General features: G+C 42.2%; 1 protein-coding gene across 1 annotated transcript; it reads left to right on the top strand.

Annotated features, from left to right (window-relative positions):
- Positions 1-4,224: 4,224 nt before the first annotated feature.
- On the top strand, positions 4,225-25,472 carry TLX3 (T cell leukemia homeobox 3). The gene is made up of 4 exons (XM_060755027.2): positions 4,225-4,744; positions 10,901-10,945; positions 13,696-13,939; positions 24,286-25,472. Exons 1-4 carry the CDS (start codon positions 4,270-4,272, stop codon positions 24,494-24,496), a joined length of 975 nt encoding a protein of 324 aa, XP_060611010.2. The 5' UTR covers positions 4,225-4,269; the 3' UTR covers positions 24,497-25,472.
- The last annotated feature ends 395 nt before the right edge of the window (positions 25,473-25,867 follow it).

Below are 25,867 nucleotides of genomic sequence, written 5' to 3'. Positions count from 1 at the left end.
CCCACAGATATAGCATCCAACCCCACTTGCCTAGTTTCCAACCCCTGTGTTGATGTGAGTTTTCCGGGCTGCATGGCCATCTTCCAGAAGCATTCTCTCCTGACGTTTCGCCTACATCTATGACAGGCACCCTCAGAGGTTGTGCTGTATCATACGGAAGCATTCTCTCCTGACGTTTCACTCACATGTATAAGAGGCATCTTCAGAGGTTGTGCTGTATAGCCATGTTCCAGAACATGGCCATCAGCAACCCAGTAATAATAATAATAATAATAATAATAATAATAATAATAATAATAATAATATATTTTTAAAAAACCCAATTTTCCTAGTTTCCAACAGACCTCACAACCTCTGAGGACGGCTGCCGTAGATGTGGGCAAAACGTCAGGAGAGAATGCTTCTGGAACATGGCCATCAGCAACCCAATAATAATAATAATAATAATAATAATAATAATAAACCAAATTTTCTATTTTCCAACAGACCTCACAACCTCTGAGGATGCCTGCCATAGATGTGGGCGAAACGTCAGGAGAGAATGCTTCTGGAACACGGCCATTAGCAACCCAATAATAATAATAAACCCAATTTTCCTTGTTTCCAACAGACCTCACAACCTCTGAGGATGGCTGCCATAGATGTGGGCGAAACGTCAGGAAAGAATGCTTCTGGAACATGGCCATCAGCAACCCAATAATAATAATAATAATAATAATAATAATAATAATAATAACCCCAATTTTCCTAGTTTCCAACAGACCTCACAACCTCTGAGGATGCCTGCCGTAGATGTGGGCGGAACGTCAGGAGAGAATGCTTCATGGCCATACAGCCTGGAAAACTCACAGCAACCCAGTGATTCCGGCCATGAAAGCCTTCGAGGACACATTTTGGAGGAGAAGTTTGGTGGCCTCCTTATAATAATTATGAATATTTCGAAGATAGAGAGGCAAAGCGAAGATGAAGTAATTTTTCCACATCATGAGGAGACAAGAAAGCTTAGAGAAGACAATGATACTGGGGAAAATGGAAGGAAAAAGGAAGAGGGACCGACCAAGGGCAAGAGGGATGGATGGGATCCTTGAAGTGACTGGCTTGACTCAGAAGGAGCTGGGGGTGGTAACGGCCAACAGGGAGCTCTGGCGTGAGATGGTCCAGGAGGTCACGAAGAGTCGGAAGCAAATTTTTCGTGTTCTTCTTGTACCTCCCTTTCATTTTCTTATCTGTCTGTCTGTCTGTCTATCTGTCTGTCTGTCTGTCTGTCTGTCTGTCTATCTATCTATCTATCTATCTATCTATCTATTTGTCTGTCTATCTATCTATTTGTCTGTCTGTCTGTCTGTCTATCTATCTATCTATTTGTCTATCTATCTATCTATCTATCTATCTATCTATCTATCTATCTATCTATTTGTCTGTCTATCTATCTATCTATCTATCTATCTATCTATCTATCTATCTATCATCTGTCTGTCTGTCTGTCTGTCTCTGTCTGTCTATCTATCTATCTATCTATCTATCATCTATCTGTCTGTCTGTCTCTGTCTGTCTATCTGTCTGTCTATCTATCTGTCTATCTATCTATCTATCTATCTATCTATCTATCTATCTATCTATCATCTATCTGTCTGTCTGTCTCTGTCTGTCTATCTGTCTGTCTATCTATCTGTCTATCTATTTATTTATCTGTCTATCTAGCTGTCTGTCTATCTATCTGTCTATCTATCTATCTATCTATCTATTTATCTGTCTATCTATCTATCTATCTATCTATCTATCTATCTATCTATCTATCTATCTATCTATCTATCTATCTATCTATCTATCTATCTATCTATTTATCTGTCTATCTATCTGTCTGTCTGTCTGTCTATTTCTCTATCTATTCTATTAAAGGAGAAGTTAAGAAGAGAGGAAGGAAGGAAGAAGGCAGAGGGTGCATCTCGGCATTGTACTAAATCTACATTGTAGAATTAATGCACTTCGGGACCACTTAAACGGCCCTGATGCACCCGGAGCGTTTGGAAAAACCTTCCGTCTTCTGTAGTGAGGTGCCTTTGGGGGCTTTTGGGTGCCAAAGGCACCAAACTACAGATCCCAGGATTCCGGAGCATCCAGCCACGGCAGTGAAAGTGCTCTCACGCCGCATTGACTCCACGAAAAACGAAGCCGAGCCTCCCCTTCACGGCCGCCTTTGTTTTTTGTTTTTTTTTGGGGGGGGGGATATTTACACTGAAAAAGGAGTTGGGGGTGGGATCGGGCCCCGTTTTGCATCATTCTGCGATCGGTGGGACTGAGGAAACAATCTCGTTGATCCCAAATTAGTCTGTCATCGAGGAACGGGCTGTTTTCGGATGGTGGGAACGGTTTGGTTGTTTCCAAGGGGGGAATCCCTTTGTGTCGGGTTCCAAAGGGAAGGAGGGAGAAGGAAGCCCCTCCTTCCTTCCTTCCTTCCTTCCTTCCTTCCTTCCTTCCTCATTTTTATCTTCTTCCACCTTCTCTTCTTCCTCTTTTTTCTTTTCTTCTTCTTCTTTGTCCTCTTTCTCTTCTTCCCAGCAGTCCCGAGTCCCTTTTTGGGAGATGGTGGCGGGATAAAAACAAAATTATTATTATTATTATTATTATTATTATTATTATTATTATTATTATTATTATTATTATTATTATTATTATTCCTATTATTCCCCTTCTTCTTCTTCTTCGTCCTCTTCTTCCTCCTGTTTTTTCTTCATCATCCTTTTCTTCTTAATCCTCCTCCTCTTCTTCTTCCATTCCTTTTCTCCTCCTCCTCCACTTCTTCTTCTTCTTCTTCTTCTTCCTCTTTTTCTTTTTCTCTTTCTTCCCTCCTCTTCTTCTTCATCCTCCTCCTTCTCTTTTTCTTCTTCTTCTTCCCCTTCCACTCCTCTTCTTTTTTCATCTTTCCCTCCTCTTTTTCTTTCTCGTCTTTTCCCCCCTCCTCTTCCTCTTCTTCTTCATCCTCCTTCTCGTCTTCTGCTTTATCTTCCACTCCTCCTCATCTTTTTTTTTCTTTTTCTTCTTCCTCTTCTTCTTCTGGGTTGTTGTAGGTTTTCCGGGCTGTATGGCCATGTTCTAAAAGCATTCTCTCCTGACGTTTCGCCTGCAGGCAGCCTCAGAGGAAGAAGAAGAAGTATTGTCGAAGGCTGTCCATGAAAGCCTTTGACAATACTTCTTCTTCTTCTTCTGCTTCTCCTCCTCCTCCCCCTCCTCCCCCTGTTCTTCTTCTTCTTCTTTTTCTCCTCCTCCTCCTCCTCCTCTTCTTCTTCCTCCCCCTCTTCTTCTTCTTCTCCTCCTTTTCCTCCTCCTCCTCCTCCTCTTCTCCTTCTCCTCCTCCCCCTCTTCTTCTTCTCCTTCTCCTCCTCCTCCTCCCCCTCTTCTTCTTCTCCTTCTCCTCCTCCTCCTCCTCTTCTTCTCCTTCTCCTCCTCCCCCTCTTCTCCTTCTCCTCCTCCTCCTCCTCCTCTTCGTCTTCTCCTCCTCCTCTTCTTCTTCTTCTTCCTCCCCCTCTTCTTCTTCTTCTTCTCCTTCTCCTCCTCCCCCTCTTCTTCTTCTCCTCCTCTTCTTCTCCTTCTCCTCCTCCCCCTCTTCTTCTTCTCATTCTCCTCCTCCTCTTCTTCTTCCTCCCCCTCTTCTTCTTCTTCTCCTTCTCCCCCTCTTCTTCTTCTCCTTCTCCTCCTCCTGCTTCTCCTCCTCCTCTTCTTCTTCCTCCTCCTCCTCTTCCTCCTCCTCCTTCTCCTCTTCTTCTTCCTCTTCCTCTTCCTCTTCTTCCTGGCCCAGACGGGCTCCTTCCCGCCCTCTTTCCCGGGGTGAGTGAGTGGGGAGGGGAGTGCGGCCCACCTGACCCCCTCCCTTTCCCAGTGATGTCACCGCAGCCTCCCTTTGAAGGAGGCCTCGCTGGCGGCAGCCGTCAGCCAATGGGAGGCGAGGGGCTTGCTCGGGGTGGCCAATGGCAGCCGCCGGAGCGGAACCCGGATCCCCAAATGCCCGGGCTCTGCTTCAAGAGAGAGAAGGAAAAAAAGATGACACAGAACCTGTCGGGCCGGAGAAGCAGTCTTGGCAAAGTTTCAGTGCGGGACGGAGCGGGACCTTCCCGGGATCGCGGGTGAACAACAGCGAAGGGGGATCCCTTCCTTCTTTCCTTCTTTCCTGACTTCCCTCCCTCCCTCCCCCTCACCCCGCGCCGCCTAAAAGAGGGGGCTCGCGTGCTTCTTCTTCGCGTGCGCGGGAGGGGGGTCGCCTCTCCGCCGAGGATGGAGCCGCCCGGGCGCGCGCAGACCCCGCACGCGCCGCACCCGCCGCCGCCGCCACCGCACGAGCCCATCAGCTTCGGCATCGACCAGATCCTCAACAGCCCCGACCAGGAGGCGCCCCCCGCTCCCCCGAGAGGGGCAGACGCGAACTACCTGGGCAGCGCAGCCGGGGGGACCAACGGAGGAGGAGGAGCAGGAGGAGCAGCCGGAGCCCCCGCGGGAGGGCGACCCGGGGCGCCCTACCCGTCCTTCGCCGGGCTGGGCGGCCCCTTCGAGGACGCGGGATCTTACAGTGTCAACCTGAGCCTGGCCCCCTCCGGCGTGATCCGGGTGCCGGCCCACCGGCCCATCCCCGGCGCCGTGCCCCCGCCCATCGCCTCCGCCATCCCCGCCATGCCCGGCGTGCCCGGCCTCGGAGGACTCAACTTCCCCTGGATGGAGAGCTCCCGCCGCTTCGTCAAGGACCGGTTCACCGGTGAGGAAGGGGAAGGGGAGGGAAGGAAAGAGAAGGGAGGGAAAGTAGAAGGGAAGGGAAAAGGAAATGAAGGGAAAGGAGAAGGGAAGGGGAAGGAAGGGGGAAGGAAAAGGGAAAGAAAATGGAAGGGAAAGAGAAGGAAAGGGAAAGAAAAGAAGGGGAAGGAAAGGAAAGGAAGGGAAAGGAAAGGAAAAGGGAAGGAAAAGAGGGGAAAGGAAAAGGAAAGGAAGGGGAATGAAAAAGGAAGGGAAAGGAAAGGAGGGGGAAGGAAAGGAAAAGAAGGGAAAGGGAAGGGAAAGGAAAATGGAAGGGAAAGAGAAGGGAAAGGAAAGGAAGGGGAAGGGAAGGAAGGGAAGGGAAGGGAAAAGAAGGGAAAGGGAAGGGAAGAGAAAGAGAAGGGAAAGGAAGGGAAGGGAAGGGAAAAGAAGGGAAAGGGAAGGGAAAGGAAAGAGAAGGGAAAGGAAGGGAAGGGAAGGGAAAAGAAGGGAAAGGAAAGGAAGGGAAAGAGAAGAGAAAGGAAGGGAAGGGAAGGGAAAGGGACGGGAAGAGAAAGAGAAGGGAAAGAGAAGGTAAAAGGAAGGAAAAGAGAAGAGAAGGGAAGGGGAAGGGAAAGAGAAGGGAAAGGAAAGGAAGGGAAGGGAAGAGAAAGAGAAGGGAAAAAAGGAAGGAAAAGAGAAGGGAAGGGAAGGGAAAGGAAAGGAGGCTCCTTTCACCCTGAAAGGAGTGTCTTGTGCTCTCTTGAAAGAATAAGAATGACAAAAATGCCAGTCCCATCATCACACGAGATACCTATCTCTATCTCTATCCTATCCAAGACTCTGGGTATTGGGAAGAAAATCAGAAAAATGTGCTGCCAGGTGTGTCCTTTGCTCTTTCAAAATAATAATAATAATAACAATAATAATAATAATGCCCATCCCATCATCATCACACTAGGGAATAAGAAATCGTATTCTATCCAAGACTCTATCTAAGTTTTAAGGGAGGAAGAAAGGGAGGTCTCCTTTTAGCCTATAAGAAAAGTATGTTCACAGGTGTGCCTTTGATTTTATAATAATAATGATCATAATACCAATAATAATACCATCATATATATCTCGCTTGCTGTGACATAGTGTGTTTTTGTTTCAGTAAAATAATAATATTTTTTTAAAAAAAATAGGATTTATGTTTTATAATGTTTAATTTTGTTGTATCGTTTTTAATCATTTGGCAATTGAATGTTTTGCCCTAGGATGGAAATGGAAACCGCCCTGAGTCCTCTTGGGGGGAGAGGGCGGTACATACTGTAAATAAAGTTTTATTATTGTTATTTATTTATTAGTAGTAGTAATAATGCTCAGTTCCATCATCACACTAAACAACCCCTTATCCTACCCAAGGCTCTGCCTATTGGGAAGGAAGAGGGGGATCTCCTTTCATCCTGCTGGAAAAGTATGCTGACTGGTGTGTCCTTGGCTCTTGGACAATAATAGTAATAATAGTAATAATTATGCCCAGTCTCATCACCATCACACTAGGAATAAGAAATCATATCCTATCCAAGGTTCTATCAATGTATTGCAGGAGGAAAAGGGGAATCTCCTTTCACCCTGTTGGAAAAGTATGCAGACTGGTGTGCCTTTGGCTCTATAATAATAATAATAATAATAATAATAATAATAATAATAATAATAATAATCCAGCATATATATCTCATTTGCTGTGACATACTGTGTATTTGTGACAGAATAATAATAATAATAATAATAATATAATTTTCTTAGTGTGGTTATTATTATCTATTATTATTATTATTAATAGTAGTAGTAGTATAATGTCCAGTTCCATCATCATCGCAATAGGAAAATAAGTCAGAAACATACATACACACACTCTACTCAAGGCTCTGCCTATTGAGAAGGAAAAGAGGGACTCCTTTCACCTTGCAAGAAAAGTATGTTGACAGGTGTGTTCTTGACTCTGTGAATAATAATAATAATAATAATAATGACCAGTTCTATTATCACACTAGGAATAATGAATTATATTCTCACCAAGGCTCTATTACGGGAGGAAAAGGGGGATCTTTCACAATGTTGGAAAATATAATTATAATGCCCAGTTGCATCATCATCACACTAGGAAAAATAAATTATCGACATCTATCTATCTATCTATCTATCTATCTATCATCTATCTATCTATCTATCTATCTATCTATCTATCTATCCATCTATCCATCCATCTATCCATCCACCTATCCAAGGCCTAGCTTATAGGGAAAGAAAAGGAGACCTGTAAAGAAAGTAAGTTCACAGGTGTGTCCTTGATTCTCTGCAAATAATAATAATAATAATAATAATAATAATAATAATAATGCCAAGTCCCATTATCATAGCACTAGAAAAAAAATAAGTTATCGAGATCTATCTATCTATCTATCTATCTATCTATCTATCTATCTATCCATCCATCCATCCACCCAAGGCTCTGTGTTTTGGGAAGGAAGAGGGTATCTCCTTTCATCCTGTAAGGAAAGTATTTTCACAGGTGTATCCTTGACTCTCTGCAAATAATAATAATAATGCCCTGACACTAGGAAAAATAAGTCATCAATATATATGCTATCCAATTTGTATGCTATCAATATGTAGGCTTCCCAAGGAAGAAAAAGATGGACTCCTTTCTGGGAAGAAAAGTATCATCACAACCTGTCATTGACTCTTTAAAATAATAATAATAATCATCATCATCATCATCACACTAAGAATAATATATCATATTCCACCCATATTCTATGTATTGAAGGAGGAGAAAATGGGGCTGTCCTTTCACACTCTTGGAAAGGATGCTCACAGGTGTGCCTTTGGCTCTTTTAAAAAATATGTAGTCCCATCATCAAAGTAGGAAAAATAAGTCCTATCTATCTATCTATCTATCTATCTATCTATCTATCTATCTATTTCCTATCCAAGGCTCTGCGTACTGGGAAGGAAAAAGGATCTCCTGTCACCCTGTAAGAAAAGTATGCTGACAGGCGTATCCTCAACTCAATAATAATAATAATAATAATAATAATAATAATAATAATTATTATTATTATTATTATTGTGATAATAATAATACTCATAATCATGGCAGTCCCATTATCATCACTTGGAATAATAAATTATATTTGATCCAGGGAGTGTCCTTTCACTCTATAAGAAAATTGTGTTCATAGGTGTGTCTTTGGCTCTTTGAATATAATGATGAGGATAATAATAATAATAATAATAATAATAATAATAATAATGTCCAGTCCCATTATCACCACACTAAGAAAAATAAGTCATATTTTATCCAAGGCTCTATATATTAAGGGAGGGGAAAGGGGGGGGGTCTCCTTTTACCCTGTAAGAAAAGTATGCTCATAGGTGTGTCTTCTTCTCTCTTAAAATAATAATAATAATAATAATAATAACAATCATCATCATCATCACCATCACAATAGCCAGTCCCATCATCCCACTAAAAAAAACCCTTTCTTTTCCAAGGCTCTGTGTATTGAAGAAATAAAAGAGGGTCTCCTTGCATCCTGTAAGAAAAGTATGCTTACAGGTGTGTCCTTGACTCTTTTACAACAACAACAACAACAACAACAACAACAACAATGCCTGTCCCATCATCAGTAGGAATAATACATCCTATTCTACCCAAGTCTCTACCTATGTTTTGAGGGAGAAAGAAGAGGGTTTCCTTTCATCCTGTAAGAAAAGTATCTTCACAAGTGTGTATAACCACTAGGGAAAAAAAAATAAACTACTAGGAAAAAAATAATAATCTAATAAGAGTGAGGGAAATGGGGAGGGGTCTCCTTTCACCTTGTCAGAAAAGTATGTTCAAAGGCCTGTCTTTGGCTCTCTTAATAATAATAATAATAATAATAATAATAATAATAATAATAATGCTCGATCCCATCATCACAATAGGAAAAATAAATAACTAGGGGAAAAACCCATATCTTATCCAAGGATACCTACTTTTTTGGATTGACAGGTGTGTCTTTGTCTTTCTTTGGAAACAATATACTAATGACCAGTCCCATCATGACACTAAGAAAATAAATAATATTCTACCTAAAGCATTGTGGAGCTGATCCGGGTAAATTGTAGTGAAGATAGGGAAATATGATGTATATATTCAGTTTTTTTCACACTTGTATTCTACCCAAGGCTCTGTGTATTAGGGATGGAAAAGTATGATGGCGGGTGTGTCTTTGGCTCTGTTTAAAACAATGTCCCAGTCCCATAATTACATTAGAAACCATTAATCATTAAAATAAAATCCTATATTGGGGAAGGAAAAGGAGGTCTCTTCTTCTTGGTTGAAATGCAGCTTGCACCCTGCGAAAAAGGAATTTAAAAGGTGTCTCTTATAAAATAATAATGCTCAGTCCCATTATCATCACTCCAGGAAAAATAAATCACATTGTCTCCAAGGCTCTGTTTTGGGGGCCTCTTCCTCCCTCTCTCCTTCTAAAGAAAGGTTGGTGGAAGTTCCCTTTTCACCTTGTATTTTAGGGCCCTTCCACACTGCCTTATAACCCAGAATACTAAACCAGAAAATCCCATAATATCTGCTTTGAACTGGGTTATCTGAGTCCACTTTGCCATATATCCCAGTTCAAAGCAGATAATGTGGGATTTTATTCAGCTATGTGGAAGGGGCCTTTCCCCCCCCCTCTCTCTAATAATAATAATAATAATAATAATAATAATAATTAGAGCCAAAGAATTATTACTATTATTATTATTATTATTGGCGGAAGTTCCCTTTTCACCTTGTATCTGAGGGCCCTTCCACACAGCTATATAACCCAGAATATCAAGGCAGAAAATCCCATAATATCTGCTTTGAACTGGGTTATCTGAGTCCACTTTGCCATATATCCCAGTTCAAAGCAGATAATGTAGGATTTTATTCAGCTATGTGGAAGGGGCCTTCCCCCCCCCTCTCTAATAATAATAATAATAATAATAATAATAATAATTAGAGCCAAAGAATTATTATTATTATTATTATTATTATTGGCGGAAGTTCCCTTTTCACCTTGTATCTGAGGGCCCTTCCACACAGCCATATAACCCAGAATATCAAGGCAGAAAATCCCATAATATCTGCTTTGAACTGGGTTATCTGAGTCCACACTGCCCAGTTCAAAGCAGATAATGTGAGGTTTTATTCAGCGGTGTGGAAGGGGCCTTTCTCTCTCAATAATAATAATAATAATAATAATAATAATAATAATAATAATAATTGGCGGAAGTTCCCTTTTCACCTTGTATCTGAGGGCCCTTCCACACAGCTATATAACCCAGAATATCAAGGCGCAAAATCCCACAATATCTACTTTGAACTGGGTTATCTGAGTCCACACTGCCATATATCCCAGTTCAAAGCAGAAATTGTGGGATTTTATTCAGATGTGTGGAAGGGGCCTTTCTCTCTCTCTCTAATAATAATAATAATGATAATGATGATAATAATTAAAGGGAACTTCCACCAATTATTATTATTATTATTATTATTATTATTATTATTATTGGCGGAAGTTCCCTTTTCACCTTGTATTTTAGGGCCCTTCCACACAGCCATATAACCCAGAATATCAAGCCGGAAAATCCCACAATATCTGCTTTGAACTGGGTTATCTGAGTCCACACTGCCATATATCCCAGTTCAAAGCAGGTAATGGATTTTATTCAGCTGTGTGGAAGGGACCTTTCTCTCTCTCTCTCTCTAATAATAATAATAATAATAATAATAATAATAATAATAAATCACACAGTGCTAGACGCTTGGGAAGTGTTCGACTTGTGATTTTGTGATACGAAATCCAGCATATAGATCTCATTTGATGTGACATACTGTGTTCTTGTGTCAGTATAATAATAATAATAATAATAATAATAATAATAATTCCTGTCATTGTCATCATACTAGGAAAACACTCGGACATCCTTTCCCGACTTTGTCAGAAAGCATCCTGACCGATATTTATGTCCCATAAATAATAATAATAATAATGATGATGATGATGTCCGGTCCTATTATCATGTTAAGGAATATGTGTGTTGTCCAAGTTTGTGTATTGGGAAAGGAAAAGGGGTCTCTCTTTCTCTCTCTTTGTAGACTTGGAAATCTCCTTGGCACCTTGTGAAGCAAGTGTCCTAACAGGTGTGTCTTTGTCTCTCTTTTCAACAACAACAAAAGAACAATTCCGGTTCCCCACTTGCTTCATAAATTGCACCAACCTGTAGCTTCCCTTTGAGGCTGGATCTACACCAATATATAAAATCCAGAGTATCTGTTTTGAACCGGATTATATTGCAGTGTAGACTCACATAATCCGGTTCAAAGCAGACAATCCGGATTATATGACAGTGTAGGTGCAGCTTGAGTGGATCTTTAGGAAAGAGGACACAATAATTGTCCATGGGTTATGTTATTATTGTTGTTGTCTCTTGGATTATGTTGTTGTTGTTGTTGTTATCTCACGTCTTGATCCGTCCTTAAAGAGGTTCCTCATTATCCTCAGCTCCCTCCTCAATGCAGTTCTGATTGGGTTTCTCTGAGAGTGATAACTCTAAACACTACAACAAATATTGAACAAATCCCAATATTTTCATTCTCCTAAATTCGCTTTTCGTTTGATTTCAATGGGACTCTGCTAGATTTGTGGAAGGCGAGTCAATAGTAGCAAGTTAAAAGGAGGACTAGTGGTTATGCCCATCCGAAAAGGTGATGGGAATCCTTTCGAATCGAAAGCGAGTTAGAGGAAGGACCGGGAAAGTGTGGGCGGGTGGGAAGGAGGCGCGGGTTTTCTAAAGAGCGAAACAAATCCCCCGACAAATGCATTTTCAGGCTTCGAAGTCTAAGGTAGTGATAGCGGGAGAAAGAAAGGAGAGCCAACCCCTCTCCCGACCCAGAAGAGGAGAAAAGGAGTGAAACAACACCATTCCATTATTATTATTATTTTTAATTGCTACTTAGGTAACTCTATCAAACATATTTCAAAAGATTCCCCCGGAATCTTGGTGAAAACAAAGCCGCAAATTGCAAGGCTCTCCCTGAACTGTCCCCCGAAAAGAGCAAAATGCACCTCTCTTCCTTCCAGGTCCCTTTCGAGTTGCTCTCGTTGCAGCGAGGCCAGGCTGCTTCCTTGGAAGGAACCCTGGGATATCCCCCCCCCCCCTTTCTAGATTTGTGAGAGGAACGGATCCGAAAGAACGTCGGGTTTTGTCCTTAGGGTGCTTTGACGCGCTTTCGGCGGGGGTTGGTGGCCAAGGGTCAGTGGAAACGGGCCACTTTCTTCAATACCGGTTTGAAAACGCATGAAATAGTTAGTGGAGATGGGCCCAAGGAGAGCAGGTGGGCCTCCGGGTATTCCGGCCCTGAAAGAGTTGACCCGCGTGACGAGGCCGCCCCTTGAGCCTCTCTCTCACTGACAGCCCTTATCTCTTTTCCTTCCTTCCCGCCTTTATTTCTCTTTCTCTTTTGTTTTCCTTCCTTCCTTCCTCTCTTTTTCGTCTTTCCTTTCTTCTCTCTCTCTTCCCTCTTCCTTCCTTCTCTCTCTTCATCTCTTTCTCTCTCTCATTCCTTCTTTCTCACTCTCTTTCTTCCTCTGTCTCTATTTCTCTTTTCCTCACTCCCTCACTCTTTCTCTTCCTCCCTTCCTCCCTCCCTTTCTCTCTCTGCCCCCTCTTTATTTTCTTTTTTCTTTCCCTTCCTTCCTCTCTCTTTCCTTCTTTCTCTTTTTTCCCTTCCTCTCTCGCTTTCTTTCCTTTTCTTCATCTCCCCCCCGTTCCTTCCTTACTTCCTTTCTTTCCCTCCTTCCTTCCTTGTCTCTCTCCCCCTCTCTTTCCTCTTTCTTTTCTTTCTTTCTTTCTTTCACTTCCTTCCTCTCTTTTTCCTTCTTTTTCTCTCCCCCCTCTTCCTTCTTCTCTCCCCCTTCTTTCTTTTCTTTTATTCTCCCCCTCTTTCTTTCTTTCTTTCCCCCTTTCTTCCTCTCTCTCTTTCGTTCTCTCTCACTTTCTTTCCCCCCTTTCCTTTTTCTGTTTTTTTGCTCTCTCTTCCTTCGTTTCTTTCTTTCCTTCGTTCCCTCTTTTCCCTTCTTCTCACTTTCTTTCCTTTCCTTCCTCTCTCCCCCGTCCCTTTTCTTCCTTCCTTCCTTCCCTCTCCTCTTTCTTTCTTTCAATTCCTCTTTCCTTCTTTTTCTCCCTCTCACTCTCTTCCTTCCTCTCTCTCCCCCTTCTTTCTTTTCTAACTTTTCCTCTCCCTTTCTTTCTTTCTTTCTTTCTCTTTCTTCCCCCTCTCTCTTTCGTTCTCTCACTCTTTCTTTCCCTCCTTTCCTTTTTCTCTGTTTTTTCTCTCTCCCTTTCTTCCCTCCTCTTTCTTTCTTTCCCTCCTTCTTCTCTCTCTTTCCTTCTTTTTCTCTTTTCCCTTCATTTCTCGCTATCTTTCCTTCCCTTCCTTTCTCTCTCCCGGTCCCTTTCTTTCCTTCCTTTCTTCTCCCTCTCCCTCTCTCTTTTCTCTTTCTTTCACTTCCTCTCTCTTTCCCTCCCTCTCCCTCTCTTTCTTTCTTTCTTTCTCTCCCCTTCTTTCTTTTCTCTCTTTTCTCCCCCTTTTCTTTCTTTCTTTCCCTTTCTTCCTCTCCCCTTTTCGTTCTCTTTCTTTCTTTCCCTTTTCTCTGTTTTCTCTCTCCTCTTTCTTTCCTCTTATTTCTTTCCCTTCCTTCCTCTCTTTCTTTCGTTCTTTCTCTCTCTCTCTCCCTCCCAACCCCCTTCTTTCTAACTCCCTCCCTCCGTTCTGTCTTTCTTTCTTTCTTCCTTTCTTTTCCTTTCTTCCCCTCTCTCTCTTCTTCCTGTTCTTTCTCCCCCCCCCTTCCTCTTCCTCTTCCTCTTCCTCCTTCCCTTTTCCTCCCTCAGCGGCGGCGGCCTTGACCCCCTTCACGGTGACGCGGAGGATCGGGCACCCTTACCAGAACCGGACCCCTCCGAAGCGGAAGAAGCCGCGCACGTCCTTCTCGCGGGTCCAGATCTGCGAGCTGGAGAAGCGCTTCCACCGCCAGAAGTACCTCGCCTCCGCCGAGAGGGCGGCGCTCGCCAAGTCGCTCAAGATGACCGACGCCCAAGTCAAGACCTGGTTCCAGAACCGACGCACCAAGTGGCGGTGAGTCAGTCCCGCAGCGAGGGAGGGAGCGAAGGAGGGAGGGAGCGGGCGCGAGACAACCAGGCCCCGCGCCACGCGCGCCCACACCCTGGGAAAAGTCACCACGGAAACTCACCACGGGCTGGATAAGTTAGCAAAGTGAATGGCAGGGGGACATTTCTGGTTCACACGAATACCAATCTTTATTATCGCTTTGTTTGCGTTGCTATGAATTGATTTGATTTACTTTGGAAAAGAGCAAAGAGTGGAATGAACCCGATTGCAGAGAAATAATAATAATAATACATACATACATACATACTCGCCTCTCCTTTAGGTTCTGCTGAGGACAGGTTTAGGCTGGATCTACACTGCCATATAAAATCCAGATTCTCTGCTTTGAACTGGATTATACGGCAGTGTAGACTATGACCCTGCCCACACTGCCATATAATCCAGATTATTAAATCACATAAAACACATTTTCTGCTTTGAACCGGATTATATGAGTCCACACAGCCATATAATCCAAAGCGGAGAATCTGGATTATATATGGCAGTGTAGAAGGGGTCTTATATAATCCATATAAGGCCCTATACACCAGGATCGTATCCCAGATTATCTGGCAGTGTAGACTCATATAAACCAGTTCAAAGCAGATAACCTGGGATCAGATCCTGGGATATAAGGACAGTGTAGATCCAGCCTTATACTTCGGTGGATGGAAAAGGTAGAGGAGGAGTGAAGTAAGGCCAATGCAATTTTACCCAACAGTGTCACTATTCTGACGATGATGATCCTCACCACTGCGTTAATAATAATAATAATAATAATAATAATATGAATAATAAAATTAAATGATTGGTAAAATAGTATTTCCATTGTTTAACATACACTAAACGATTGATAAAATAATAATATATAATTTGTTGAATACACATATAAATGTGATGATTAATAAAATAGTATTTAAATTGGATTGTTGTAGGTTTTTTCGAGCTATATGGCCATGTTCTAGAGGCATTCTCTCCTGACATTTCGCCTGCATCTATGGCAAGCATCCTCAGAGGTAGTGAGGTCTGTTGGAAACTAGGAAAATGGGTTTATATATCTGTGGAATGACCAGGGTGGGACAAAGGACTCTTGTCTGTTGGAGCTAGGTGTGAATGTTTCAACTGACCACCTTGATTAGCATATAACTAGTATTTAAATTGTTTAATATGCATTAAACGATTAATAAAATAATAATATATAATTTGTTAAATATAAATTTAATATAAAACAAATAATTAATAAAATGACAATATTTAAGTTGTCCAATATAAATTAAACGATTAATAAAATAATGTTTACATTGTTTTTATATGAATTAAATGATTAATAACATAATCATGTTTAAATTGTGTCATATACATTAAATGATTCGTGATAAAACAACCACAATGTCAACAAAGCCCTTTAAGGCTGCAATCCTAGACGTGCTGCCTAAGAGATGCAATCATTTAATTTTTGAGATGAATGAAAACATTAAATGGTCATAATATTTAAATTGTTTAATAGGAATAATGCAGTTAAATTATTATTAATAATATATATTGTCGAAGGCTTTCATGGCCGGAATCACGGGGTTGTTGTAGGTTTTTTCGGGCTATATGGCCATGTTCTAGAGGCATTCTCTCCTGACGTTTCGCCTGCATCTATGACAAGCATCCTCAGAGGTAGTGAGGGAAAGAGGATCCTCAGAGGTACAGATGCAGGCGAAACGTCAGGAGAGAATACCTCTAGAACATGGCCATATAGTCCGAAAAAACCTACAACCCAATAATAATAATATACTTTTTTGTGTTAGGAGCGACTTGAGAAACTGCAAGTCGCTTCTGGTGTGAGAGAATTGCCCAGGGGATGCCCGGATGTGTTACCATTCTGTGGGAGGCTTCTCTCACGTTTCCGCATGGGACGCTGGAGCTGACAGAGGGGAGCTCACCCAGGTCCCCGAGAACCACTGACTTTTTAGTCTTGCCGGCAAAATAATAATAATAATAATAATAATAATAATAATTTCAAAGCATTTGAGGCTGCAACCCTAGACTTGCTATGTGTTCTTTCTTTCGGTTGAAGTTTTGGTTTATCAGTCGAGAGCAAACAACTCAAGATGGGCAGATGGGAATTCCCAGCTTTTCCGCATCCTCTTAAAACCCTTTTTCCGAACGAGTTTTCCTACTCTTGCCACGAAAAACCAGGGATCTTTAAGTCCAGAAGCAAAGGCTACTGATGGCGATGCATTTTCCCTTCAGAGGAAAATAGCAACAACAACAACATTGTAATATATTATATACTATAATACTGTTGTTGTTGTTGTTGCTATTTTCCTCTGAAGGGAAAATGCATCGCCATCAGTAGCCTTTGCTTCTGGATTTAAAGATCACTAATTTTATAATATAATATAATATAATAATGCTATTATTATTTCAATAAATGTTATGAAATCTTGAAAAACATCTCGAAAGGCGTTGCGGGTTGAAAACAAACTTTCCTTTGTTATTTCCTTCCTTAATATTTCTTTCCTTCCTTCCTTCCTTAATATTTCCTTCCTTCATTATTTCCTTCCTTCTTGTCTTTATTATTTCCTTCTTTCTTTCCTTCATTATTTCCCCACTTCCTTCATTATTTCCTTCCTTCTTTTAATATTTCCTTCCTTCTTTCCTTCATTATTTCCTTCCTTCATTATTTCCTCCCTCCCTTCCTTTATTATTTCCTCACTTCCTTCATTATTTCCTTCCTTCTTTTAATATTTCCTTCCTTCTTTCCTTCATTATTTCCTTCCTTCATTATTTCCTCCCTCCCTTCCTTTATTATTTCCTCACTTCCTTCATTATTTCCTTCCTTCTTTTAATATTTCCTTCCTTCTTTCCTTCATTATTTCCTTCCTTCATTATTTCCTCCCTCCCTTCCTTTATTATTTCCTCACTTCCTTCATTATTTCCTTCCTTCTTTTAATATTTCCTTCCTTCTTTCCTTCATTATTTCCTTCCTTCATTATTTCCTCCCTCCCTTCCTTTATTATTTCCTCACTTCTTTCATTATTTCCTTCCTTCTTTTAATATTTCCTTCCTTCTTTCCTTCATTATTTCCTTCCTTCATTATTTCCTCCCTCCCTTCCTTTATTATTTCCTCACTTCCTTCATTATTTCCTTCCTTCTTTTAATATTTCCTTCCTTCTTTCCTTCATTATTTCCTTCCTTCATTATTTCCTCCCTCCCTTCCTTTATTATTTCCTCACTTCCTTCATTATTTCCTTCCTTCTTTTAATATTTCCTTCCTTCTTTCCTTCATTATTTCCTTCCTTCATTATTTCCTCCCTCCCTTCATTATTTCCTTCCTTCTTCCTTCCTTTAGTCCTCCCTTTCTTTTTTTATTTCCGTCCTTCATTATTTCCTTCCTTCTTTCCTTTATTAATTTCCTTCCTTCTTTTCTTAATATTTCCTTCCTTCAATATGTCCACTCTTCTTGTCTTTATTTCCTTCCTTCCTTCATTATTTCCTCACTTCATTATTTCCTTCCTTCTTTCCATCATTTCCTTCCTTCCTTATTTCTTTCCTTCATTATTTCCTCCCTCCCTTCCTTTATTATTTCCTCACTTCTTTCATTATTGCCTTCCTTCTTTTAATATTTCCTTCCTTCTTTCCTTCATTATTTCCTTCCTTCATTATTTCCTCCCTCCCTTCCTTTATTATTTCCTCACTTCCTTCATTATTTCCTTCCTTCTTTTAATATTTCCTTCCTTCTTTCCTTCATTATTTCCTTCCTTCATTATTTCCTCCCTCCCTTCCTTTATTATTTCCTCACTTCCTTCATTATTTCCTTCCTTCTTTTAATATTTCCTTCCTTCTTTCCTTCATTATTTCCTTCCTTCATTATTTCCTCCCTCCCTTCCTTTATTATTTCCTCACTTCTTTCATTATTTCCTTCCTTCTTTTAATATTTCCTTCCTTCTTTCCTTCATTATTTCCTTCCTTCATTATTTCCTCCCTCCCTTCCTTTATTATTTCCTCACTTCCTTCATTATTTCCTTCCTTCTTTTAATATTTCCTTCCTTCTTTCCTTCATTATTTCCTTCCTTCATTATTTCCTCCCTCCCTTCCTTTATTATTTCCTCACTTCCTTCATTATTTCCTTCCTTCTTTTAATATTTCCTTCCTTCTTTCCTTCATTATTTCCTTCCTTCATTATTTCCTCCCTCCCTTCATTATTTCCTTCCTTCTTCCTTCCTTTAGTCCTCCCTTTCTTTTTTTATTTCCGTCCTTCATTATTTCCTTCCTTCTTTCCTTTATTAATTTCCTTCCTTCTTTTCTTAATATTTCCTTCCTTCGATATGTCCACCCTTCTTGTCTTTATTTCCTTCCTTCCTTCATTATTTCCTCACTTCCTTCATTATTTCCTTCCTTCTTTCCATCATTTCCTTCCTTCCTTATTTTCTTCCTTCATTATTTCCTCCCTTTATTATTTCCTTCCTTCCTTCCTTCTTTCCTTTATTATTTCCTTCCTTCTTTCATTATTTTCTTCCTTCTTTCCTTTATTATTTCCTAACTTTCCTTCCTTCCTTCCTTCCTTCCTTCCTCCCTCCCTCCCTCCCTCCCTCCCTCCCTTCCTTCCTTCCCTCCCTCCCTCCCTCCTTCCTTCTTTATTTCCTTCCTTCCTTTATTATTTCTTTCTTTCTCTCTCTCTCTCCCTCCCTCTCTTCCGTCCTTCCATCATCATCATCATCATCATCATCATCATCATCATCATCATCATTTAATTACTTATTAATCGCCCTCCATCCGAGAATGCTCCAGGCGATTTACAGCTAAATTACAAAAAATAAAATACATACATACGAAAAAAAACATTTCCTTCCTTCCTTCTCCCAACTTCAAAGGGCTTCAAACCCTAAGCATGCTGCGGTTTAACTTGTGATGTGCCCCAGTCCTAGTACAAACCCCGTGTTACCAAGCCTGCAAGCCGCATTCAACGGCCAGTGTAGATGTGCCCACGATTATGACGCATGTTGTATCTATGGCATCGCCCTCACGAGCCCCGCATAGGAGGAACTGACAATGTCAGCAGAGTGTTTGGAAAGAGAGTCTCGAAAGGAAACGGAGCAGAGAGACCAAAGGGGTGTGTACGAAGGGAACAAAAAAGTGGCCCAGAGGAACCCTTCCTAATGTGTCCTGCTTGAAATTTTGGGGACTGAATGACAATTGAATGGGGGAAGAGCGGGGATTCTTTGCCCCCAAAGTGCAGATGAATGGGAGCCCCTTCCACTCAGCTGAATAAAATCCCACATGTTCTGCTTTGAACTGGGTATATGTCAGTGTGGACTCAAATAACCCAATTCAAAGCAGATATTGTGGGATTTTCTGCCTTTATTTATGGCTGTGTGGAAGGGCCTTCAGAGATCCCTTTACAAATAGTCCGAATCAATCCTAAATAGGGAAAATGCGGCTTTTAGAAAAGGGAGTTCCTTAAACCTGAAACAGTTTATGCCTCAGGGCCACTTTAATCCGATATTCACGACTCGTAAGGGGGTGAAACCTCCCTGAGGTCCTTCGGGGAGAGAGGGCGGATTATAAATAAAGCGCTGCTATTATTATTATTATTATTATTATTATTACTATTACTATTATTATTATTATTATTATTATTGTATTCTCAAAGGCTTTCATGGCCAGAATCACTGGGTTGTTGTAGGTTTTTTCGGGCTATATGGCCATGCTCCAGAGGCATTCTCTCCTGACGTTTCGCCTGCATTTATGGCAAGCATCCTCAGACCTCACTACCTGTGAGGATGCTTGCCATAGATGCAGGCGAAACGTCAGGAGAGAATGCCTCTAGGACGTGGCCATATAGCCCGAAAAAACCTATAACAATCCATTATTATTATTATTATTATTATTATTATTATTATTATTCACCCGATTCGATTCAAGTCGCCTTGAAAGCAGCGCAATCCGGACGAACAGCCTGAAAGGATTTCCCACCCAATCAGGAGAAATCGGATTTGGGTTGTTGTGAGTTTTCCGGGCTGTGTGACCATGTTGCAGAAGCATTCTCTCCTGACGTTTCGCCCACATCTATGGCAGGCATCCTCAGTGGTTGTGAGGTCGGTTGGAAACTGGGAAAATTGGGATAATATATTTTCTAGTTTCCAACACATTTCACAACCTCTGAAGATGCTTGCCATAGATGTGGGCGAAACGTCAGGAGAGAATGCTTCTGCAACATGGTCATACAGCCCGGAAAACTCACAGCAACCCAGTGATTCCGGCCATGAAAGCCTTCGACAGTAGATTGAAATCGGATTTGTTTTCATTTAACGAATTTGTGGCTTCTGGCGAGGCCCCATCTACACTGACTATTTAATGCAGAGTCAAAGCGGTATGGGAGAAATTGGTTTCTCTGTGCATACCGGATGGTGATCACGCAAAAACAAGAGAGCCCGGATGAGCGAATTTTAGTGGGAGTTTTGGCCTTCCGCACATCCCAGAATATCAAGGCAGAAAATTCCTCAATCTCTGCTTAGAACTGGGTTATCCCAGTCCTCACTGCCATATATCCCAGTTCAAAGCAGAACATGTGGGATTTTATTCAGCTGTGGGGAAGGGGCACTAGTTTTGAAAGAACACTGAATAGTCAGAGGAGAAATCCACCAGTAAAGCGAGATGGCAGTGTGTTTTTGTGGTGATGCACAGACCTGGTTGTTGTTGTTGTTGTTCCAAGGAGGAAGAAGAGAAAAGAGACTCCTCAATAAGTCAGGGCAGCCTTTCCTGACAAGGGAGGATGGAGCCCAGGGAGGCCTCAATGTGAAATCAGCCCAGGGCGATGGGGGTTTTGTTTTTATTTGTAGGGTTGGAGACAGAGAGGCCTCCCCTTGGGGGTCCCAGTTGATCCCCACCCAGCCACCTGGACCCCTTCTTCAGGCCCATAGAAGCCAAAGACAGGGAGGGAACTGGTTGGAAAGGGGAACTCTCACCCTTCAGGCGATGGGAGGAGGATCTACATTGACTGAGCCCTTTTCTAAGGACTGAAAGGAAGCAATGGCCTTCTCCTTTCCCTCCTTTTTGATGGTACCCAGTTATCAGGAGCTATCTATCTAGTAGGCTTGGTTGATCCACAAAAAAATATGGTTCAAAGCTCGTTTGGGATGTAGGGGGCGCCGGTGGTTCAATTCTAAAGTCAATTCCCCTTTTCGAAACTTCTGAGACTTCTGAATCCTTTTGCTAATGGTTTGAAAGTATTATTTCTTGTTTCATTGGGTGGTCTTTACTTTGAAAGTGGTTGTTTTACTCCAGAAGCAGGGAAAAGCAAACAGAGGAAATTCCTTGCTTCTCTGGTTTAAAACTGGCTTCTCTGGCTTAAGCCAAGGCCAGGGACCAGAGGCAGAGAAAAAGCAAACGGAGGAAATTTCTTCCTGCTCTGGTTTAAAACTGGCTTCTCTGGCTTGATCTGAGGCTAAGGACCAGAAGCAGCGAAAAGCAAAGGGAGGAAATTCCCTCTTTCTCTGGTTTAAAACTGGCTTCTCTGGCTTTAAAACTGGCTTCTCTGGCTTCAGCCAAGGCCAGGGACCAGAAAGCTGGGGGGGGGGGGGAGCAAATGGAAGAAATTCCTTCCTGCTTTGGTTTAAAGCTTCTCTGGCTTGATCCAAGGCCAGGGACCAGAAGCAGGGAAAAGTTGAATCATTTCCGACTCACTTCCTGAGTCATAACAAAAATGGCGGAAAAAGCTTCGGAAAGGCAAAGCTTTGATATTGCTTCAAAAAGGTAATTTTAATGAAATTATTACGAGCAATGAGTTATCCGAGCGACTCTATGGCAGACTACTGTCTAGCCCATCTCTCTCCAAAAGTTGGTCCCCTTTCAAGGGGAGCTGGCCAAATGGTCAAAGAGTGAGAATACACATTGGATTTCAGTCTAAACTTCATGGTCCTTCAGACTGTCTCCTCCACAATAAACATCAACCAGTGCCTACCCACACTGCACATTTCTTAGTTTTACTGCAAAACCACACCAAATAACAATACAATATTTACATTGAAGAACCATTTGAACCAATACGGACTTACCAGTATTTCAATGGGAAGCATGGGACAAAAGCTGATGAGAGTCAAATTAATTAGGATTGGGTTGCTGTGAGTTTTCCGGGCTGTATGGCCATGTTCCAGAAGCATTCTCTCCTGATGTTTCACCCATATCTATGGCAGGCATCCTCAGAGGCTGAGGGGTCTGTTGACTGAAATTTGCCCACACCTGTCATAACTTTATCCTGTGGGATCCTGGGATTCGTAATTTGCTGCCAGTCCATTAACTACGAATCCTGAGGTCCCTAGTTACCTGACCATCTCATTATGTCTTACCATGAAGGGTCACCATCTTGTCAATGACTGAGGATGAGGCTGTTTGTGTGCTGGGAGAAGCATGCAGTGATAATCCTTTGAAACTCTACGGCCCACCTTGTCAAGGGGCCAGAGTTGCATTCATGGATGATTCCTATTGGCAGATAAATATTGCAGTTTCACATTGAGTTCATCTTTTTTTTGAAACACCCTGCATTTTGATAAATGGGAAAACAGCACAAAAACTATTTGCATTGTACAACCTGTAAATAAGTGATGATATATATACAAACATCCTACTTACAAATGACTCCTAGTTTGGAATAAGGCTAAGACAACAGGAAGTGAGAGAAACCTACACCAAGGAAGGGAAATTCACTCTTGAAAGCGTTATTATCATGGGGAATATTATCTCCAATGAAACTTTCCCACCAATCCATGTTTCCACAGGAAGCCACATTTTTCAAAATGTGACTTCTCACAGGGAGAGAAAGTGAGGTACCATCTTCTAAACAGGGACACAGAGAGCATAACAAACATCACAGGGGTGTTAACCCTTTCCTATGATATTCAAAGCTTTCATATGTATATGTATATGTGTGTGTATATATTTGGCTGAAGTTACACTTTTCATCTCTTCTGTTGTAGCATCTGATTTATCTAATATCTTACTGACTACTATGTTACAATCTCCTGCTACTATAGCCATTCCTTTACTCTCTCTACTTGCTTCTCCACCATATCGAAGAATTTATTCTGGCTGGAGTTACACTTAAAAGATGTATCTGTTCCGACTTACAAACAAATGCAACTTACAAACAAACCTAGAGAAAGAATCTATCTATCTATCTATCTATCTATCTATCTATCTATCCATCCATCCATCCATCCATCCATCCATCCATCCATCCATCCATCCATCTATCTATCTATCTATCTATCTATCTATCTATCTATCTATCTATCTATGGGGAAAGCTTGTTCCTGTGTATTTTTAAATAGGGAGCTTTGCTCCCTCAAAGTGAGCATCTTTCCTGAAACAGAGGCCCCATGTACATTGCCATATAAAATCCAGATGATCTGCTTTGAATGGGATTATTTGGCAGCATGGAATCATATAATCCAGTTCAAAGCAGATAATGTGGGTTACTTTATTTCATATCAAAAGCATTGCATAAATTAGTATAAAACCAATAAAAATAGAAGGAGCGCAAGTGGCTAAATATTTTTTGACCAAAAATGGGCAACAGCAATGGCATTGTCTGTAGCCTCCAACAATTCTTCCTCTGTACATGAGGCAGGGCATAGTGGACAAACATACAGATGCAGAGTTGTCTGTTCTGCTCCACAATCACACAAGGTGTGGGATTCTTTTAGGTAGTGTCATTTTGCCAGGTTGTATTTTGTTCTGCCCACTCCACTTCTGAGTCTATTCAGGGACTTCCAAGTTGCCCATTTTTGGTTTGTTCCTGGAGGAAGACCCTCGTGGAGGGGGGGAGGGCATCTAATTGGGGTTTCCTGGTTTAGCTACCCAGAGGGATACCCTTGCTGTTGCTGGGGGGGGGGGGGGGGATGCCAAGAGGAATGGTAGTTCTCATAAAGCTTTTCCTTGATTTGAGTCTCCTGGGAGGAGGCTGGTAGCCAGATAATGTGGGTTATCTGATTTGATAATCTGGATTATATGGCAGTATAGAAGGGGCCAGAGAAGGTCTATATATGACAGCCCCATGGGTGCCTCTGCATTGTGGAATTCATGCAGTTTAACTGTCCTGGCTCAATGCTATGGAATCCTGGGAGTTGTAGCTTGACAAGGTCTTCCCCTTTCTCTGCCAATGAGGCCTGGGACCTCACCAAAGGATGCCCCCAGGATGCCATAGCATTAAGCCATGGCGGTTGAAGTGGCATCAGACTGCATCCATGCTATGCTATAGCCCCAAGGTGGTCCAAAGGGGCTCAGTGACTGATTGGGGTGTTTTCTTTTTGTCCTGTTTCCAGGCGGCAGACAGCAGAGGAGCGAGAGGCCGAGCGGCAGCAGGCCAGCCGCCTGATGCTGCAGCTGCAACATGACGCCTTCCAGAAGTCTCTCAGCGACTCAATCCAGCCAGACCCACTCTGCCTGCACAACTCCTCACTGTTCGCCCTCCAGAATCTGCAGCCCTGGGAAGAGGAGGCTGGCAAGATCCCGCCTGTCACCTCCTTGGTCTGAGGAAGAGGCCAAGGCCCACAGAGACAGACAGACAGAGAGACAGCAGGCCCTCCTCCCCTCCTCTCCCTGCATGACCCCAAGGCCTGGGCAGGAGGAGAAGGGGCCACCCCATTGCTGCCTGCGAGGGATCCAGGAGGAAAGAGATGCCACCTTCCAGTCCCAGATTTCCCATTGTGCTTAGGTGTGCTTAAGTACAGAGCCCTCTTGGCCAAAGGGGCAATCTTCCTGCCAGTGATGGATTTTGCTTATGTGGTGCAGTTCTAAATTTGAAGGCATTTTGTTTCGGATAGAATCCAGACATAGTGATCGAGTTGATCGTCTATGGAAATGTGCCACATAGCAGGCAGTGTAGGCCTACCAGGCTGACCTTCTTCAGGGCCCAAGGAAGGAAGAGGCCCCATAACTTAACTAGCACAGGGTCTCATTGGTCCTCAATCGGGCACTGCCACCCTCTTGCCAGCCACAACCTTCCCTTCCTCTGCCAAGGACTGCCACGTTGGCTTCAGACAGTCACCTTCCCTGCTCTGGCACAAACTTTTCAGCCTTGCCCTGATGTCACTGCATCCCCCTTTGGGCTGGGGTCTGGTTGGCAAAACCAAGCACAAACCTCACCATTGGGCAGACTCTGGGAAAAAGAAAAAAGGTGGGGAAGCTCCACAATCCTTTGCCTGGTCCCTCTGGCAGGGCTTGGTCCTCTTTCCCCTATGGCATGTGTAAGTGCCACCTTTGGTATGGAGGGGATGTTTTCTTTGGGGTGGCCTGATCCCCTCGCACAAAGACTTCTGCCCTTGAAGGGAAAGAATGGAAACGGGGTCTCTTTTGGATTGGGCGGATCCTTCTTTTCCTTTTGGATGTGAATAATGTATTTAATGCACCAAGATCCCCAGCGCTGTTAATAGGGAGAAAGAAGACCTTGGTTATATATAGAATATATATATTATATATGTGGAAAGCTGAACAAATATTTAAAATCGGTTGGGAATGGGATGGGGGAGTGCAGTGAGTGGGGGGGGGGGTGAAGTTGCCTACCTTTACCTGGGCTGTTCCATCATCCAACTTCCCCTCCCTCCTGGAAAATCATTTAACAGAGTCAAGGACATTTATTATCCGGAGCTGAAAAGCCCTCTGCTTCCAGCTATTTCTCTCCCCAAGGCAATGCACCCAGTAATTTATTGTCTCCCTCTTCTCCTGAAGGAGGGCGTGTTTTTCAAGCAAAGTCAAGCCGCCATATTTATTTTATTTATCTTATTTATTTATTTATTCTGGGTTTTGGCCTCAGTTTTTCCTCATGGCAGGAAAGGAACATAATCACAAAAGGTGGTATTGGTGGAAGAGGTTGGAAAAAAGAGGGAAGGAAACCTCAGAGAGAGA

This window comes from Anolis sagrei, chromosome 1 (assembly GCF_037176765.1).
Source record: "Anolis sagrei isolate rAnoSag1 chromosome 1, rAnoSag1.mat, whole genome shotgun sequence".
Classification (NCBI taxonomy): domain Eukaryota; kingdom Metazoa; phylum Chordata; class Lepidosauria; order Squamata; family Dactyloidae; genus Anolis; species Anolis sagrei.
Note: the sequence above shows the minus strand (reverse complement) of the source record. Positions and strands in the feature narration are given on the sequence as shown.